Source organism: Mastigoproctus giganteus, chromosome 3 (assembly GCF_048544385.1).
Source record: "Mastigoproctus giganteus isolate SK-2022 chromosome 3, ASM4854438v1, whole genome shotgun sequence".
In the NCBI taxonomy this organism is placed as follows: Eukaryota; Metazoa; Arthropoda; class Arachnida; order Uropygi; family Thelyphonidae; genus Mastigoproctus; species Mastigoproctus giganteus.
This window is the reverse complement of record NC_143577.1, coordinates 159,690,720-159,708,551: the sequence shown is the minus strand read 5'-3', so window position 1 is coordinate 159,708,551 and position 17,832 is coordinate 159,690,720. Positions and strand designations below refer to the sequence as shown.

At 35.9% G+C, this 17,832-nt stretch overlaps 1 protein-coding gene across 1 annotated transcript in view; it reads right to left on the bottom strand.

Moving 5' to 3' along the window:
- Window positions 1-17,832, bottom strand: part of Hsp83 (Heat shock protein 83) — a 45,419-nt gene that overhangs the window by 4,216 nt on the left and 23,371 nt on the right. The window contains exons 3-5 of the mRNA XM_090369467.1: window positions 8,795-9,161; window positions 4,181-4,786; window positions 1,687-1,877 (exon numbers count right to left, since the gene is read on the bottom strand). Coding sequence (XP_090225593.1) covers window positions 1,687-1,877; window positions 4,181-4,786; window positions 8,795-9,161 — 1,164 coding nt within the window. The remainder of the gene's footprint in view (window positions 1-1,686; window positions 1,878-4,180; window positions 4,787-8,794; window positions 9,162-17,832) is intronic.

Genomic DNA, 17,832 nt, shown 5'->3' with positions numbered 1-17,832 from the left:
GTTGATCTTAAATGCATTGATCCTTTAACATGTTCTTTTATACACACAGTCCCTTAAAATAGCATTCATTATTGAAGCAGCAAGACCTAACTCCTTGCAATAGATGACAAACTGTCCTGCTTTGTACTTAAATCATTTCTAATTGAGATTTGTTTTGTTCCCTAACACTGCCACTTTTCATTGGTCCCTTTCCCTTCACTGTTGTAATTAGTAAAGAGAAGATTCTGAAAATTTGTTTGATTGAAAAATTTCCGTGAAGGGGAACAAATTTCACCACAATACTGCACTGTAAAAACCCACACAATTCCAGTTATAGTTTACTACCCATTTATAATAATTACACAGAAAAGCCCAATAAACTGGCAAGTGCAAGTTGTTTTATGGTAGGGACCTCCAGAAATATCTAAGGGTTCAAAATGGATTCTTATAATGAAACATAATGAAAGTGTAGTGCTATTTATCTCTAAATAACTACCTTTTAGAGATAAATAGGTTAGTTGTATAGCAAAAATTAATTTTTGAGGTATCTGAACAAATTATATATAATAATAAAAAAAAAATAATAAAGTGTTAAATGGGGTAACATTACATTATTTTTGTGATACCTCCATTTATTCCTACAGGATAAAAAATACACTTGCAAGATTAAGTTTGCACCTGCCGGAAAAAACTTAAAGCCAAATTTCTGTAAGTCTATTAATTGCCACCCCTGTTCTAGACTATACCACAGCCAAACATCCCTCTTAATTTCACTGATGAAAAGCTCCAGCAGCAATTTCTAAGTATCCCCAACCCCTACCCACATTTATTTGCAATAGGGTATTTTTCATTTCATTCAAAAAAGTTAAGACAGCAATGTTACCTCATTTCAGTTAACTAGCTTGGCTCTAGATGCCAGAATGAGAAGGCAGCCTTACAAGGAAATTTATCTAGGAAGGACCAGTGGACTATGAAAACAAGGGTATCTATACTTGAGGATATTGTAAAAATTAGGATTATTCTTGGTCAGATACTTGCAAAACCTTTAGTAGATGTGCAAATTATTAATCTTGCAAACATAAGCTCAATATAATAACCACATCTATTAAGGTCAACATAAGGTCTCCATTGTGACTAATCAGAAACAGGACAGTTTTCTAGCTACATTTAGGAAAAAGGACAAATCCACAGTTGATTCCAGGAATTGGCAAATTTATGTTCTATTGCTGAACAAGATGAACTAACATTGAAGACATGTAAAAGCTACCAGAATGCAGTCAAGGCTGATTTGCATGTCATGTGGGTAGAATCAAGGAGGGAGGACTACTCCCACTTGCAAGTAGGGGAGTAGTCCTCCCCAGACTTGTTCAAAAGTGGTAGCAAAACCAATCTAAGGATTTCTCAGATTATCCATTTTCTAAATCAAAATAGGTGAATGGGTAGATTGCACCTCAGTCAATGCCTTTTTCCCCTTCCACAGAGTACATTCTGGAATGGAAAGTGATACTGAGTATTTACTGGAGGTACCCATCATTTGCATGTAAAATCAGATATAGCAAAGATTTGATTTGGCAAGCTTTTTTTTTCTTGAGGAGGAATTCAATTGTTTTCCCCCACCCTGTTATTAATAAAGATACTTTAAGTAAATAAGAATTCTGAGTGATCATTTTTAGATTAGCAAAGATTAATAAGTTACTTCCAGCTCACCTTGATATTTTTGCTGAACTGTTCATAACATTTTTTGTACATGTCTTTATCTTCTGCAATTTCATCAAAAAGTTCAAGGCATTTTTTCACTAAGTTCTTTCTGATGACCTTAAGGATTTTGTTTTGTTGTAACATTTCTCTGGAAATGTTAAGAGGAAGATCTTCTGAATCAACAACACCTTTGATAAAATCTGAAAATAAGAATTTTAGTATACTATCATTTATGATAACTATTTATCATAGAACCTATTAGTTAGTATTAAGTGAATACTTCAACTGCACGCCAAGCAGAATTAAAACATTAAGCAAAAAATCTTGCTTAAAATGTTCTAGTAAAGTAACCAGTAACATTAAATCGGTCAGTCAATAAGTAATGCTTTTTTTGGACATAAGTATAATGACAGATAAATTAAGCAAAAAAAAAAAAAGCTATATTAATTTTTATAAGTTAAAACTGGGTTGCATTTTAACTGAATATGCAGGGTGGTCATGTCAATTCACCAAGATGTTATAGTAACTTCAAGGCATTTAAAATTTCATAACACCATGTAAATATAACATTAGACAGAACTGATTAAAATTCAGTTTGGAAAAGTAATCTGTAAACAGATGGTCCACTCCACCCTGCATATTTTTTGCACAATTTATACAAGGTGCATTCAAGTCACATTCTCAAAAATACACCAGCTAAAAAGGGCACTACCAATAGTTTAAGCAAACTCCCACAAGAAGCATCTTACTTTTCAATTGTAATTATGCAGACATTAATTCCACTGTTTGAACCATCCAAGAAGTTTGGTTTGCTGCAGAGAAATGTTTGCATGACAGTGAAAGTGTTTGGTATCTCACAATTTCAGAATGTGACAACCAGATTAAAATTCCACCAGGACAATGCTGTGCCCCACTGTGCTGATTAAGTGCATGATTCCACATCATCCATATTCACCTAGCTTTGTACAGAATTCATGGGATATCTGGTTTCTGGGTAACATGACACTCACCCCCCTCTTGTTGGTGGATGAACCCACCACTTGGCAGGTATATGGGTACACTGCATTCATGTACACTAATTTGATCTCAGTATGGATAAACATGAGCTAACTGACTTTGAAAGAAGGATGTTTGTTTGTTATTTGGTTTTTAGGAGCATTAGCAACTAAGGCCATATTGCTCCGGGATATGCAGTGGTCATTCCCTGACCTCTCCACATCCTCCGTATTTGGTGGTGACTGGTTTGAACCCCAGTCTAATCAAGAAGCGTGTGCTACACACTGCTGCTCCTTCCCACCTGGCTACGGAGGTGCCTCAAAAGAAGGATGGGTGCCCAATGCATGGGTCACTATCAATCAAAGAGGTGGCATAGAAATTGCTCTATCCCTGTTTGACAGTATCAGGAATGTGATTTCTGGAATAACATTCCATTGTTGACAGCACTGTGGGTGGATGAATGTGGCTATTGACATGTCTCATTGTTTCAGCCAACCAGAGAAAGAGTGGCACAAATCACCACTACTTCAATGAGAGGAGTGCCAGAAACATCAAGCAATCAGCCACAATAGGTTATGGGAGCCACTGTTAGCACAACGACAAAGGTTACTTCACCCCAACTGGACAAAAGAACACTGGCACTGAGGTCTCCTCATCCAATGAGGACCATTTCCAGAGCATGGGGAAGGGCTTGTATCTGGCAGAAACTGCACAAAGCTATGTACCCATCGTGTCAAAAAGGAGTATGGTCAGTAATGGTCTAAGGCATGTTCAACTGGCACATCTACTCTTCTCTTAAGTGTCCATTCTTGTTAATCATGCCCCCACAGGGCAACGAACTCTTCCAGCAGGATGATGTACTTTCCTACACAGCTGGTGACTAGAACATGGTTCTAAGAGCATTCTGCAGATGCCAACAACATTGAATGGCCTCCCTATTCACAAACCCTGTGGAGCATCCTTGGGATACTGTCAGAGCTTTGGATTTGTACAGGAATTATGAACAGTGATGCAGCAAGCATGGATGGAATTACCTGTGGAATGCTTTTGTGAAATAGGACTCAATGCCTTGCCACATGATTGCCCTTATGCAGGCAAAAGGCAAGCCTACCCATGTACTAGTTAGGTATCCTATGATTTCTATCCATTCAGTGAACTTTGTTTCACAATGGAGGATGCTTGTTTTGGCAGAACTAACAAAAAAAAAAAAAAAAAAATATTCAGCCATTCACCCCAAATTTGGATACACACCAAAATAAGCCTTTGCATAATTGCTGCCAAAAAAATAATGCTCCTAGGAGCATTGCTGAAAGATTTATTTTCTCCGAGTATCTTTCATTTTAATCTTATGGATGGAAGCTACAAGCTTTCTTTAAAATTTAAAAAGTTTACCTAAATTAGTAAAAAAAAAAAATTCTGTAACTTAGTTTTATTAGACTACTTAATACAAGTCCCAAATTTTCAAAGTAACAAATTAGTGAGAAAGCCTGAATTGCATTGTACTTACTTAGGTACTCTGGAATGAGATCTTCACAATTATCCATGATGAATACCCTCCTCACATAGAGTTTAATGTTATTTTTCTGTTTCCTGTTTTCAAATAAATCAAATGGTGCTCTTTTGGGTACAAAGAGCAGAGCTCTGAATTCTAGTTGTCCTTCCACTGAGAAGTGTTTTACTGCTAGATGATCTTCCCAATCATTAGTTAAGCTTTTATAAAATTCACCATATTCTTCTTGAGAAATATCATCAGGATTCCTCATCCAAATAGGTTTTGTTTTGTTTAGTTCTTCATCTTCAGTATACTTCTCCTTAATTTTCTTTTTCTTCTTATCCTTATCTTTTTCTTTATCTTCTTCCTCATCTTCACCAACATCTTCAATTTTTGGTGCTTCACCTTCCTCCTCCTCTTTCTTTTCTTCTTTTTCCTCATCTTCAGCTTCATCATCTGAGATTTCTTTCTCTCTTTCCTTCTGAACCATCAGCTTGATTGGATACCCAATGAACTGGCTATGCTTTTTAACAACTTCTTTAACCCTTCTTTCCTCAAGATATTCTGCCTGGTCTTCTTTTAGATGAAGGACAATCTTTGTTCCTCTTCCCAGCACCTCACCTGAAAGCAGTTTATCATAATATTAAAATAAAAAATTAATACAAGTTTATACATAGAAATAAATGCAACTTGAAGCTAGGTCTCAACACCATGGGGGGGGGGAATTTAAGGACCCAATCCAATCACTCCCATAAAGTAAATTAAACTTTGCTTGTTTTAAGCACTGCCTGACAGCAAATGAACTATCTAGCTCCTTGATTGCAGTTTTAGAACTGCACAACCCAAGTCCCTCTTTATGGGAGGGATTCCAAATTAAGATGACAAGTATATCAGCAACCAACAGAGCACATTAATCATAATGCTGATGACTTTACTAAATGCAAAAGTATTAGTGAATTTTTTGCACTTTCACCAGTATTGCCTTTTAACCCATATTTTTATTTGAAAGGCACAAGTTGATACAATAGTTCACAAGCTGTCCAATCCAAACATTTTGGTTAAGTTCCATAGTAAAACAAGTTTTGTAAGAGTTAAATGTTGTATTTAACTCTTACAAACTAGATGTTACTTGTTATTTAAAATATTTCAAGTAGTGCTGTCATATTTAGCTGGTGAAACAAGAACCACTTTCTATATAAGATTTTCTGTTATTTAAAATCAGGCAGCACAGTATATCATTAATACCTAACAAATTTCTGAAAACCCTGGACCTGATCATTATCAGATCTTACAATGAAATTATACTGAAATATACTGCTTTATCCTTTTTAGTGTAATAACCTAATCAGTCAAAAAAAAAAAACACCTTTACATTTACTACAATAGTGCTAGACAAAAGTTAGGTGACAAATGGCATTCACAGAGAATACCATTTCAAGTAGTTTGTAAACTAGGTTGTCACTATATTTAAGATAGTGATTAGGACAAAGAAGATCATTTATAAAACATTTTTTCATGTTGATAAAACTGAAAAATCAATAAGAAATTGGCATAGCTTTTCCAGATTTAGTATATAGATGTATAGTACTAGCCCATCACTCAAGGGAATAATTGCTCTGGGGGGTACCAAATAACCCTCCCTGGTTCAGGTCATTCAATCCTGGTAGTAACAGTCATAAAGAGTGACCTATGGTGTAATCTGCATGCATGTGCTGTTCATAGAACTGTCACAGGTGTAATGGCACCCAGGAAATACATTTTTGTGAAAAACCCAAAAAAGTACCAGACCATTTAGTACTATGCATGGGTTGAAGGAGATGGGCAGTGAAAAGCAAACTGAAAATGTACTAAGCTGATTATTTATAAAATATATTGGTTACAACTTATATTATACTGACAACCTTACCAGGTTCCTGGAACAGCAACACTGAACATGAACAGAAAGCTGTCAAATTTTTTTTAAACAGGGTTATACAGTTTTACAGGGTCTATTTCATCTATGTCAATGGCAGATAGAAAAGATGGTGTTTTTGTTTATGTTCCCCAATACTGATAGTTCAGAGTCTACATGTAGTCTATTTACCTGACATGGTAAATTCTTTATTGCTAAGTTTATTCACCTGGTAACAGTTACATCCAGCAGAAATGCTCAGAAATAGTTCCAAGAGCATGAGCCTCTTGTATCCAAAGGCCATATTTAAATTCTACAAGCAGTAGTGATGCACTGTTTCTTATGCTCAAAGTTAAAGGGCAATAGAATCTCGCTCAAATACATATGCTTAAATGATATCATTCTCTTACTGTCGGGAATCCATAATTTTGAACATTAAAAGCCTGTCAAATTAACCCCTTTATGGGTTATTCTGAGATAACTAGTTTTTAGTTTTAAAAACTATTTGGAACTACACAAAATATCTCTGGACAATACCCAACACAAACAATACCTCCAAATTTAGGACAAACTTCTTTTCTTGGGCATTTATCTTGCTAATTTTGCATTAGCCAGATAAATCTGGAAATTCTTACATCTGGCTTTCATTTTACTTATACAGTCGATTCTAGTTATTTGGGACACATCGCAACTAGTGCATTTTGGCCCGATTAAGCGGCTGCCCCAGTTATCTGAAGTTTCACGTTAATAGTTAAAAATACAGTGGATCCCCTCTTTACAATTGGTTCACTGTACAATCAAATCACATTATGATGGAGTCACCATAGTAAAGTACCATTCACTATACGATGTGTAGTAAGTGCTGGTCATTGTGATCTGAATTTTAATTCTATTAAACAGATTCTAATTAGCAAAAATAGGAGGAATATTACCCACAGGCTATAAGAGTAAAGTGTATTATGCACAAATTTACCCTTTATTACCTTACCAATTAAAAAATTGTACACAATAATTGAATAATTAATACTTACTGTAATATGTACATTTTAACTAGTTGACATTTCTGTTCACTGACATTTGTGGGTGGGGGTTAATTTAAAACAGTAAAAATTTACTGTTTTAAATTTAAGACAGCATGAATAATTAATACATACTGTAATATGTATATACTAACTAGTTGACATTTGCAGGCAGGGGTTCAATTGTAGGGTAATCTCCAGTGCTGCAGTCTCCTGCCCCAATTAAATGGTATGTTATCCCAAATAAGTGAAGTAAACACTGGATATTTTCGATTGGTTCTGTTTAAGATTTGACCCAAATTAATGGCTGCCCTGATTAACTGGCGGCCCAAATAACCAGATTCCACTGTAATTGCCATTTTAAAATTTATCTGCATTAGAGGATAATGAAATACCTCTTTAGACTTGGGCAACATGAACAATAAGTATTAGTAAGACATCCTTTTGCTGTAATTGGCAAAAAATCTGTTCCTCATTATACCAAGTCTTTTACAGGAAGCAGTGGTCCTTTAAATTAGATTAAAATCCACCAAGAGGCAAAGGTTTTTGTAAGGCATCTCCTTTCTAATTTAGTGGAAGTCTTCTCATGCCCATATTTGGTATTTTATAAAACACCACTATGGGATTTGGCTGATCCAAGTCTTTTCTGAATAAGACTAAATAATGTCTATTCAGAATTATCTGTATGAAAGGGACAAATGAAACTACATACTGAAATCCAGTTTTTCTAGCTTAACACCATGTGGCTATACTAATATTCACTAGTACTTTACTAGCTACAAAACAACCTACATAGGCTTCAACAACTGAGAATAGCTCTCTCAGCAATTCCATTAAAAGATATTTAAGTTACAAGTGAAGACTAAATTAACTAAAAGCATTGCTTAAATTACAAGAGTAAGATTACTGTCTAGGCAATTAAGTTTTGCAACTTACCACAAAAACAAATCTCATGTTCTATTCTTCCAAATAGTCTTACACAAATGTTCCAAATGGCAGTATTAAAACTACTTGCAGTTCATGTTCACATATTTGTTTGTGAATCAAGAGAAGAGGCACTGTTTTTGACAGCAGGGAGCTTTCCTGAACAAAGACTGCCATAATTCCCAAGTGTCAACTGAGGATATTTTTTTACCTCAAAAATAATAAACTTACCTAGCAGTATCAATAGCTACAGTGATATTTTATAGAATTATAAAATTTTGGTGTAAGTGTCAAAATAGGAAATGACAGCCAGTCAAATTTTTTTTTTTTTAAATAAGAGCTCAAACTTGATTCTGCAAGCTTATAAAGCTGAGCCAGTCAAATAAATGTGAATCATGACCAATTTTTGGCTTGGCCATAAGAACCTATCTTGAAGCTGAATGCTCACAATTAAGAGAATCAGTCAACCAAATGCAGCCAAGGTTGTCAACTTTCCAACATACTTAGTGAGATTTATAAGACTATTATAATTCCAAGAAATTGATGTTTTGGAACATCACAATGGCTCTTTAACCCATTAAAATCAAAGGTCAGTAAGAAATACAAGCATGAATTTACTTCAATATACTGAGGTTTTTCCATATTGAAGGAAAGGCAGGGGCTGAAGCCTCACCAAGAACACACATGTGAAGCTACTACAGTTAAACAAGTAATCAACCAAAGCATTATACACCATAACTAAAGTCTTGCAAAAAAAAAAAAAAAAATTTAAGAAAATCTACCCCTAGTACTCACCATGGTCTGGTTTTACAGTAAAGGATCCACCAGCAGATGATTCCCATGTATACTGTTCATCATCATTGTTCTTGGATGTAACTGTTACCCTATCTGCAACAAGATAAGCTGAATAAAAACCAACACCAAACTGACCAATCATAGATATATCAGCTCCAGCCTGTAATGCTTCCATAAAAGCCTTTGTTCCAGACTTTGCAATTGTTCCCAAGTTATTTATTAGATCTGCTTTGGTCATACCAATACCAGTATCAATTAGAGTCAGAGTTCTATCATCTTTATTTGGAATTATTTTTATATACAGTTCTTTCCCACTGTCTAGTTTAGATGGATCAGTAAGACTTTCATATCTGATCTTGTCAAGAGCCTATACAAAATACATTAAAGAAAAATAATTAAAAATAAATATTTTAACAAGTCATTAATGATTACTTCAAATCAAGTATCTCACATATACCATTTTCTTTATGCATGAATTATTACACACAAACCAAGTGGACAGATTTAGTTCTAAAATATTCAAATTATTTTCAGCTGTAAATTAATTTTAATATCAGCAGAAAATAACTGCAAATTGATTATCACCATGAATAGCAAGTAGGCTATGTAAGCCTACTCAGAAGTATGCATTAATCTAGTGCACAGGGGAAGTAAAAAAAAAAATTTTGTACAGGACTTTTCAAATAAAATGTAGTTGTTCAGGACCTAGAAATGTTTTGGTCAAAATCAATTGATGAGATTTTACCACATTTTTCAAAATAATGAATTTGTCTGGTTTTTAGTAGTACTAAATCAACTATTCAAAAAATGGCTCCAAGAAAATGAAAAAACTTGTATGCTGTTAATTTTGGGGATCACCTAATCTGTAACTGCTGCACATGTTTGTTTCAGGTAGAAACAAAACTTCAACCATCCATACTGGATAACCTGTAGTTTTGCTAATAACCTGTAGTCAAGCTTATCTGCGAAAAGATCTAAACCTCCCAAGGACTTCCTAATTCATTTCACAAATATACGTGGTCTCAATTCTAATCTCAACGATGTCCATTTCCACTTGCAGTCTGCCAAACCCCATGTACTTTTTCTGACAGAATCTCAGTTATCGGTTGATTCATCTACTGCTCATCTCAGATGCCCAAATTATTCACTGTATAATTCCTTTTGCCTCAAAGGTGGTACTTGTGCATATCCGTTCTGATATTCCCTGTCAGAGACTTGGCAATTTGGAATCTCCTCTGGCTTAAAATCTCTCTACCTCATTGTGTCAAATTCATCTGTTATCTCTACCATTCTCCCAACTCTACGAATCACTTGGAGCTCTTTGACTTCCTCCAGTCCAACTTTCCTAACAGTGAAGTAATTTTCCTTGGTGATTTTAATGTTCACAACTCCAGCTGGCTTCCGTTTTCTAGTCACACCAACCCAGCAGGTCGAGATGCTGAGGCTTTTGCAATTACAAATGACCTAGCACAGATTGTTCATTTACCTACAAGAATACAGGACAATCCTAATCATACAACCAATACGCTTGATCTTTTTCTCACAAACAACCCTTCTAAGTACATGGTCGAAGTGAGAGGTCCTTTAGGCACTTCAGATCACAACTTGGTGATTCTCTTCTCCAATGGAACCTTTATCTCATGGCTATTCCCAACGTGTTATTTGGCATTACAATAATGCAAAATGGGATGACCTGCGAGACGACTTTTCTTCTTTTCCTTGGTCGGATTACTGTTTCAAAACTTCTGATGTCAACGTTTGCTCAGATCGTGTCAGTGAAATTATTCTTGCAGGAATGGAATCCTTTATCCCACACTCCACTTTAAAATCTCGTCCTTCATCTAAACCTTGGTTTTCCAATAAATGTGCTAAGGCTGTCCAAGAGAAGAATGTCGCATATCGTAATTGGCTTGTTTCTAATTCTTCAGTTTCATTTCTGTAAAGCAGTTATTAACCAGTCCAAACTAGAGTTTGAACAGGCCAAGAGTAGAAAACTTGCTTCTTGCCCTAATGGTAGCCAAGCATTCTGGTCTCTTGCCAAAGCTATTGGCTGCAACTTTTGCCCATCTTTGCTCCCACCTCTGTCCAAACCAGATGGTTCTGTTGCCACTTCAGCCAAGGATAAAGCTGACCTGCTAGCATCCCATTTTTCTTCCAGCTCATGTATTAATGATCTTGGTAAAAGACCTCCCACCATTCCCAACATGCTCCATTCAATGCCTCATGTGGTCTTCCATCAAAAGGATATCAGAAGGATTTTGATGAATCTTGATGCTAAGAAAGCTCCAGGTCTTGATGGTATTTCTCCACTTGTTCTCAAAACCTGTGCTCCTGAACTTACTCCTGTTCTTTGCCGCCTTTTTTCACTTTCTTATTCCAAAGGTGTTTTTCCTTCTGCTTGGAAATTTGCTCATATCCAGCCAGTTCCTAAAAAGGGTGACAAATCCCTCCCATCCAATTATCGTCCCATTGCAATTACTTCTACTCTTTCTAAAGTAATGGAGAAATCAATTAACCGCCAACTCTTAAACTACCTAGAAACCTTCCGTCTGATCAACGATCACCAGTATGGATTCCGTCAGTGTCAATCCACTGGAGATATTCTGGCTTATGTTACCCATTTATGGACTAATTCAATGGAAAGGTTCAGTGAAACAAGTAGTTGCTCTTGACATCTCAAAGGCTTTTGATCGTGTTTGGCATAAAGGTCTTCTAAACAAGCTTCCATCTTATGGTTTGCCAACTGTTTTTAGTAATTGGTTATCCAGTTTTCTCTCTGATCGCTCACTAAGGGTGATGGTAGATGGCTCTCTGTCTTCTAACTTCTCCACTAATGCCGGTGTCCCCCAAGGTTCAGTTCTTTCCCCCACTCTTTTCCTCTTGTATATCAATGACCTTCCATTGACTGGAAATCGTATCCATAGTTTTGCCGATGATAGCACATTGCATTCAACTTTCCATTTCGAGAAACCATGTCCTGCTCAATCAGCTTCAACTTCTCGAAAATCTGCTACCAATTGCTTAAATGCCGATCTTCAGGTAATTCTCCAGTGGGGCAAAGACAACTTAGTTGATTTCAACCCTTCTAAAACTCAGTCTTGTCTTATATCTCGCAAAAAGGATTCTTGTACTCCTATGCTTATCTTTAGTGACACTCCGATTTCTAGGCAAAATGATATATCTCTTTTGGGGATTACCCTGACTTCTAATCTCTTGGCACAAGCACATTACAAATATTTCTTCCTCTGCATCTAAAAAACTTGGTTTTCTCTTTCGCTCTCGGCGTTACTTTTCTTCCAAACAGCTGCTCACTCTGTATAAATTGCAAATTCACCCTGCCATGGAATATTGTTCCCATATCTGGGGTGGTGCCCCCAAAACCTCTCTCAGGCTTCTTGATTCCATTCAGAAGAGGGCAGTTAGGTTAATTAACGATTCATCTCTAACAGAGTCTCTCCACTCGCTTTCCCATAGACGTACTGTTTCTGCTGCATGCCTCTTCTACAGATACTTCCATGGGCACTGTTCTTCTTAATTGGCTTCTATAATTCCTGCTCTCTCTTTCAAAACAATCCGAACACGTGCCGCCACCAGCCAATATCCATTTACTGTCCAACTTCAAACCCACAGAACCAACTTTTCACCTTCCTCGTTTATTCATTCAACTGCCGTTTTCTGGAATAACCTTCCTTCATACGTATTTCCTGAAAATTACAGTCTACAGAAGTTCAAGTCCAATGTCAACAAATATCTTGTTTTGTCTTCTCAACCTCCAACCCAAGCACAGTACTAAGTACTATTAGTAAATTAATAAGAGGAGTTTACCTCAATATAGTACGTGGAACACTTCCGTATGATACCCTCCAGAAATTAAAACGGAAAAAACGAAAAAATCGACAACTTACCGGTACATTAAAGTAAAATATAAATAATTAAAGTAAAATATAAATAATTAAATAATCAATTTAACACAATTCAAAATCAATTCAAAACAATTAAAATTCAAATTAACGCAATTAAAAGAATCTAACGAAAATATTCAAAACGATTTTCCTTCCTGAAGCTGACAATGCTTTTCGACTGACTGTCGTGATCACAGGAATGAAAATTACCGAATCAGGCTAAACCTGCAACTTAAATAGTGATTGTGTCTTCGCGCATGCGCGTAAAGGTCCACGCATCGGAGATCAAATATGGCCGCCGAACATTAACAGAATTCTCGTGTAATTTAATTTCAACGGTTTCTGCAATTAATAGTCGCGTATAATTACGTTGAACGTTAAGTATTTTGGCCTCGTTAAATAAAAAAGTATGTTTTTCGTTAATGGCATGAAAGGCTAATTCTGACGCTGCTGAACGAGAAGCACGAACAGAGGCTACGTGTTGATTTACACGGATATTAAGAGAAAACCGCGTGGAACCCTGATAAGACGAGTCGCAATCACCGCAAGAAATGTTGTATACTAGATCATTAATATGTGTTGCGAACGCCGAAAGAACCGAGCGATTGTTCAGTATAGAGTGTAACTTCCGTATAGGCCTAGCTATAATTTTAAATTTGGTATCTTTAAAGAATCTGTTAAGCTGTTTGTGCCACTGTTCAACATATGGGACAGAAATAAAGTATTTTTTGATATTACTATTGTTGATTGGTGCAGTATTTTGTATCCTATCCTTAGCTTGTACCCTAATTCGATTTATTGTGTTAATGGGATAACCCCTGTTCAAGAATCTGCTAGTTAATATTTGTATTTCTGAGTCTAAAGCAGAATCCGTCGTTGAATATTTATAGGCATTTAGAAATTGATTAAAGATAATCGATCTTTTGTAGGTGAACGGGTGGTAGCTATTATAATGTAGAAGCATACCGGTGTTTGTGGGTTTTCGATAGATGCTAAATTGTATTTTGTTCGAGTCCCGGGTAAGCGTGAAATTTAGAAAGTTTAATGACTTAGTATCCGTATCTTCCCTTTCCAGTGTAAATTTGAGTCTAGAATGAATATTGTTAAACGAATGTAAAATATCTTGGATAGTACTACTATCGGTAATAACTAGAACATCGTCTAAATACCTCCCATAGTATGTGATACGGGGACGAAAAGGTGTCAAATGTATCAGCTCAATCGTTGAGAGATAGATCTCTGACATTAAGCCACTCAGGCTCAAACCCATTGGTAATCCAAAAATTTGTTTGTACACCTTGTCTCGAAAGGTGATGTAGTTAGCCTCAACTAATAGTTTAATTAAGTGAAAAATCTCCTTTATAGGCAGCTTCGTATAATTAATCGGTGTCGAGTTTTTATTTAACATATCCCAAATAATATCTAATGTGTATTCAACGTTTACATTCGTATATAATGATGTAACATCTAATGAGAATAAATTGTCATTGTCGCCGAGTCTACAGTCTTTAAGATTATTAAATAATGTATCGTAATTCTTAATCCCAAATTGTATAACCTGTCTAAAAGGTTTTATAATGTTATATACATGTGTGGCTAAGGCTGAAAATGCCGAGTTCCTGTAGGAAACAATAGGTCGAATCGGAAATCCAGGTTTGTGTAATTTTACCTGACCAAAAAGTGCAGGAATATTGTATGTTCTGGACTTCAATTCCTTCAACTGAACCATAGTAATGTAGTCGTTTTTACGATATGTGGTTAACGTTTTATTGTATTGATTTACCAAATTGGTAAACAGTGTCGGGTCCACTTCACAATAAGTGGAGCTATCAGATACAACTGAATCTAACTTATTAATATAATCATGTTTATCTAGTATTACCACTGTATCTCCTTTATCTGCCCTCTGTATAATAATGTCCTTATTTTCTCGAAGTTCTCGTAAAGCTGAACTGTCATGTGTATTCAATTTAGGAAGTCGTGTTTCTTTTATGTTATTCACTACTTGGTTAACTTGTTGAATAAATACATCTTTTTGTGGAACACTACGAAGTCCAAATTCAAAATCAATTACGCATTGTTTTTTTGGCAGCTTTCGAGGTGGTAAATTATAATTTAATCCTTTGGATAAAAGTGAAATCTGGTCCTGCGATAGTGTACACGAGGAAAGATTTGTAACCTGTTGATATGTCGGTTCGTTGGATACTGGGTGAGGGGGTGTTCGTGAACTAGCCGACATATTCTGTGGTAGTGCGTTATGTGTCTGTGGGGGGGATGTCACCCAACTCGTGTGAACTTGGTCGCAAGCTCGCGACAATGTGTTAGAATTCGCATGAACGTGTCTTGAACTATTCGATAATGTTTGCAACTTATTAACGTGTCTGTTTTTTATTTCTGAGGCTTGTGCTTCCCGTCGCAAATCTATGGAGGTCTTCAATACAGACCAATCGTTCGGATGTAGATAATTTTTTAATTTATCGCGAAGCTTCCTAACCTGGGAAAGGTATTTTTGTTTATCCGAATATCGAGATTTTAAGGCAAGCTTAACAATATTACGTGATGTCGCCAGTGATAGTTGTTTTATGCCTGAAATTTTTTGATTTAAATTTACCCTGGCAAACTTCGGAACGATGTTGTTTTGAAGGCAATATTTTAGGAAAGAAATATGGTAACTTTGGGCCGAGTACCTTAGTGTAGATTTAATGTAATTTTGTACCAAGCCATTCAAAAAATCTCCCATAATTGTGTGTATCGATTGTATACTACTGGAGAGACAGGAAGTGAATGAAATAGTCAATAAGAGTTTGAAAATTAATTAGATAGTATGAATCAGAGCTGTAATACTCAATATGTTCTACGTTGATAATAATATTAGTAAATTAATAAGAGGAGTTTACCTCAATATAGTACGTGGAACACTTCCGTATGATACCCTCCAGAAATTAAAACGGAAAAAACGAAAAAATCGACAACTTACCGGTACATTAAAGTAAAATATAAATAATTAAAGTAAAATATAAATAATCAATTTAACACAATTCAAAATCAATTCAAAACAATTAAAATTCAAATTAACGCAATTAAAAGAATCTAACGAAAATATTCAAAACGATTTTCCTTCCTGAAGCTGACAATGCTTTTCGACCGACTGTCGTGATCACAGGAATGAAAATTACCGAATCAGGCTAAACCTGCAACTTAAATAGTGATTGTGTCTTCGCGCATGCGCGTAAAGGTCCACGCATCGGAGATCAAATATGGCCGCCGAACATTAACAGAATTCTCGTGTAATTTAATTTCAACGGTTTCTGCAATTAATAGTCGCGTATAATTACGTTGAACGTTAAGTATTTTGGCCTCGTTAAATAAAAAAGTATGTTTTTCGTTAATGGCATGAAAGGCTAATTCTGACGCTGCTGAACGAGAAGCACGAACAGAGGCTTCGTGTTGATTTACACGGATATAATACTGCACCAATCAACAATAGTAATATCAAAAAATACTTTATTTCTGTCCCATATGTTGAACAGTGGCACAAACAGCTTAACAGATTCTTTAAAGATACCGAATTTAAAATTATAGCTAGGCCTATACGGAAGTTACACTCTATACTGAACAATCGCTCGGTTCTTTCGGCGTTCGCAACACAAATTAATGATCTAGTATACAACATTTCTTGCGGTGATTGCGACTCGTCTTATCAGGGTTCCACGCGGTTTTCTCTTAATATCCGTGTAAATCAACACGAAGCCTCTGTTCGTGCTTCTCGTTCAGCAGCGTCAGAATTAGCCTTTCATGCCATTAACGAAAAACATACTTTTTTATTTAACGAGGCCAAAATACTTAACGTTCAACGTAATTATATGCGACTATTAATTGCAGAAACCGTTGAAATTAAATTACACGAGAATTCTGTTAATGTTCGGCGGCCATATTTGATCTCCGATGCGTGGACCTTTACGCGCATGCGCGAAGACACAATCACTATTTAAGTTGCAGGTTTAGCCTGATTCGGTAATTTTCATTCCTGTGATCACGACAGTCGGTCGAAAAGCATTGTCAGCTTCAGGAAGGAAAATCGTTTTGAATATTTTCGTTAGATTCTTTTAATTGCGTTAATTTGAATTTTAATTGTTTTGAATTGATTTTGAATTGTGTTAAATTGATTATTTATATTTTACTTTAATTATTTATATTTTACTTTAATGTACCGGTAAGTTGTCGATTTTTTCGTTTTTTCCGTTTTAATTTCTGGAGGGTATCATACGGAAGTGTTCCACGTACTATATTGAGGTAAACTCCTCTTATTAATTTACTAATATTATTATCAACGTAGAACATATTGAGTATTACAGCTCTGATTCATACTATCTAAGTACTAAGTACTATAGGTTCTAATACTTCTCGTGTTTGGGGTTCACATAAAAAAAAAAAAAAGTTTTGCTGCTGGTGCACACACTGGCTATGCTTTAAAGTAACAAACACAAATCACTGGTGCAGTGATTTAGTACAGCTTTAGAAGCAAAGCATGCTGTGGTAAAGAGATGTGCTCACCAACACTAGAATCTTTCACCTTCTGTTCATCAACTTTCCTATCCCAAATAGACCTACCAAATTTAGCATTAACCAAAGCTTCCTAAGATCACTTAATACTAACCTCAGTTGTGCAGTGTGGCCTTGTTGCATCTGGCAGACCTACAGACCTAAGTGAAAGTAACAGCCAAAGCTGCTTCTATTTCATCAGTTCAATCATTTTGACAAGAATCATTTTCACTATCCACTTAAGCAAACTCAAAACAAGGGGCCCACTCAGCTGCATATACCATTGACTAACAGTATATGTTAGTCATATACTGGCAGAGTATGTCTGCCAGGGGCAAAGGTTGATGACATTGTAGAGCAGATATCTTTTAAGGGCACTAAAGGTGATATAGTTGTACACGTTGGCACTAATGATATTAAGAGTAGGAGAATAGTAGAATTACTTAAGTACAGGTCACTGTTGAAAAAAAAGCAGTGAATTAGAGTTGAATTTGAAAGTGTCTGCAATTCTGCCCAGACACGATAAGAGGAAGTTTATGATGAGAGCCTGTTGATCAGTTCAGCCCTGGAAAGATTGTGCAAGGCTCAAGGGGT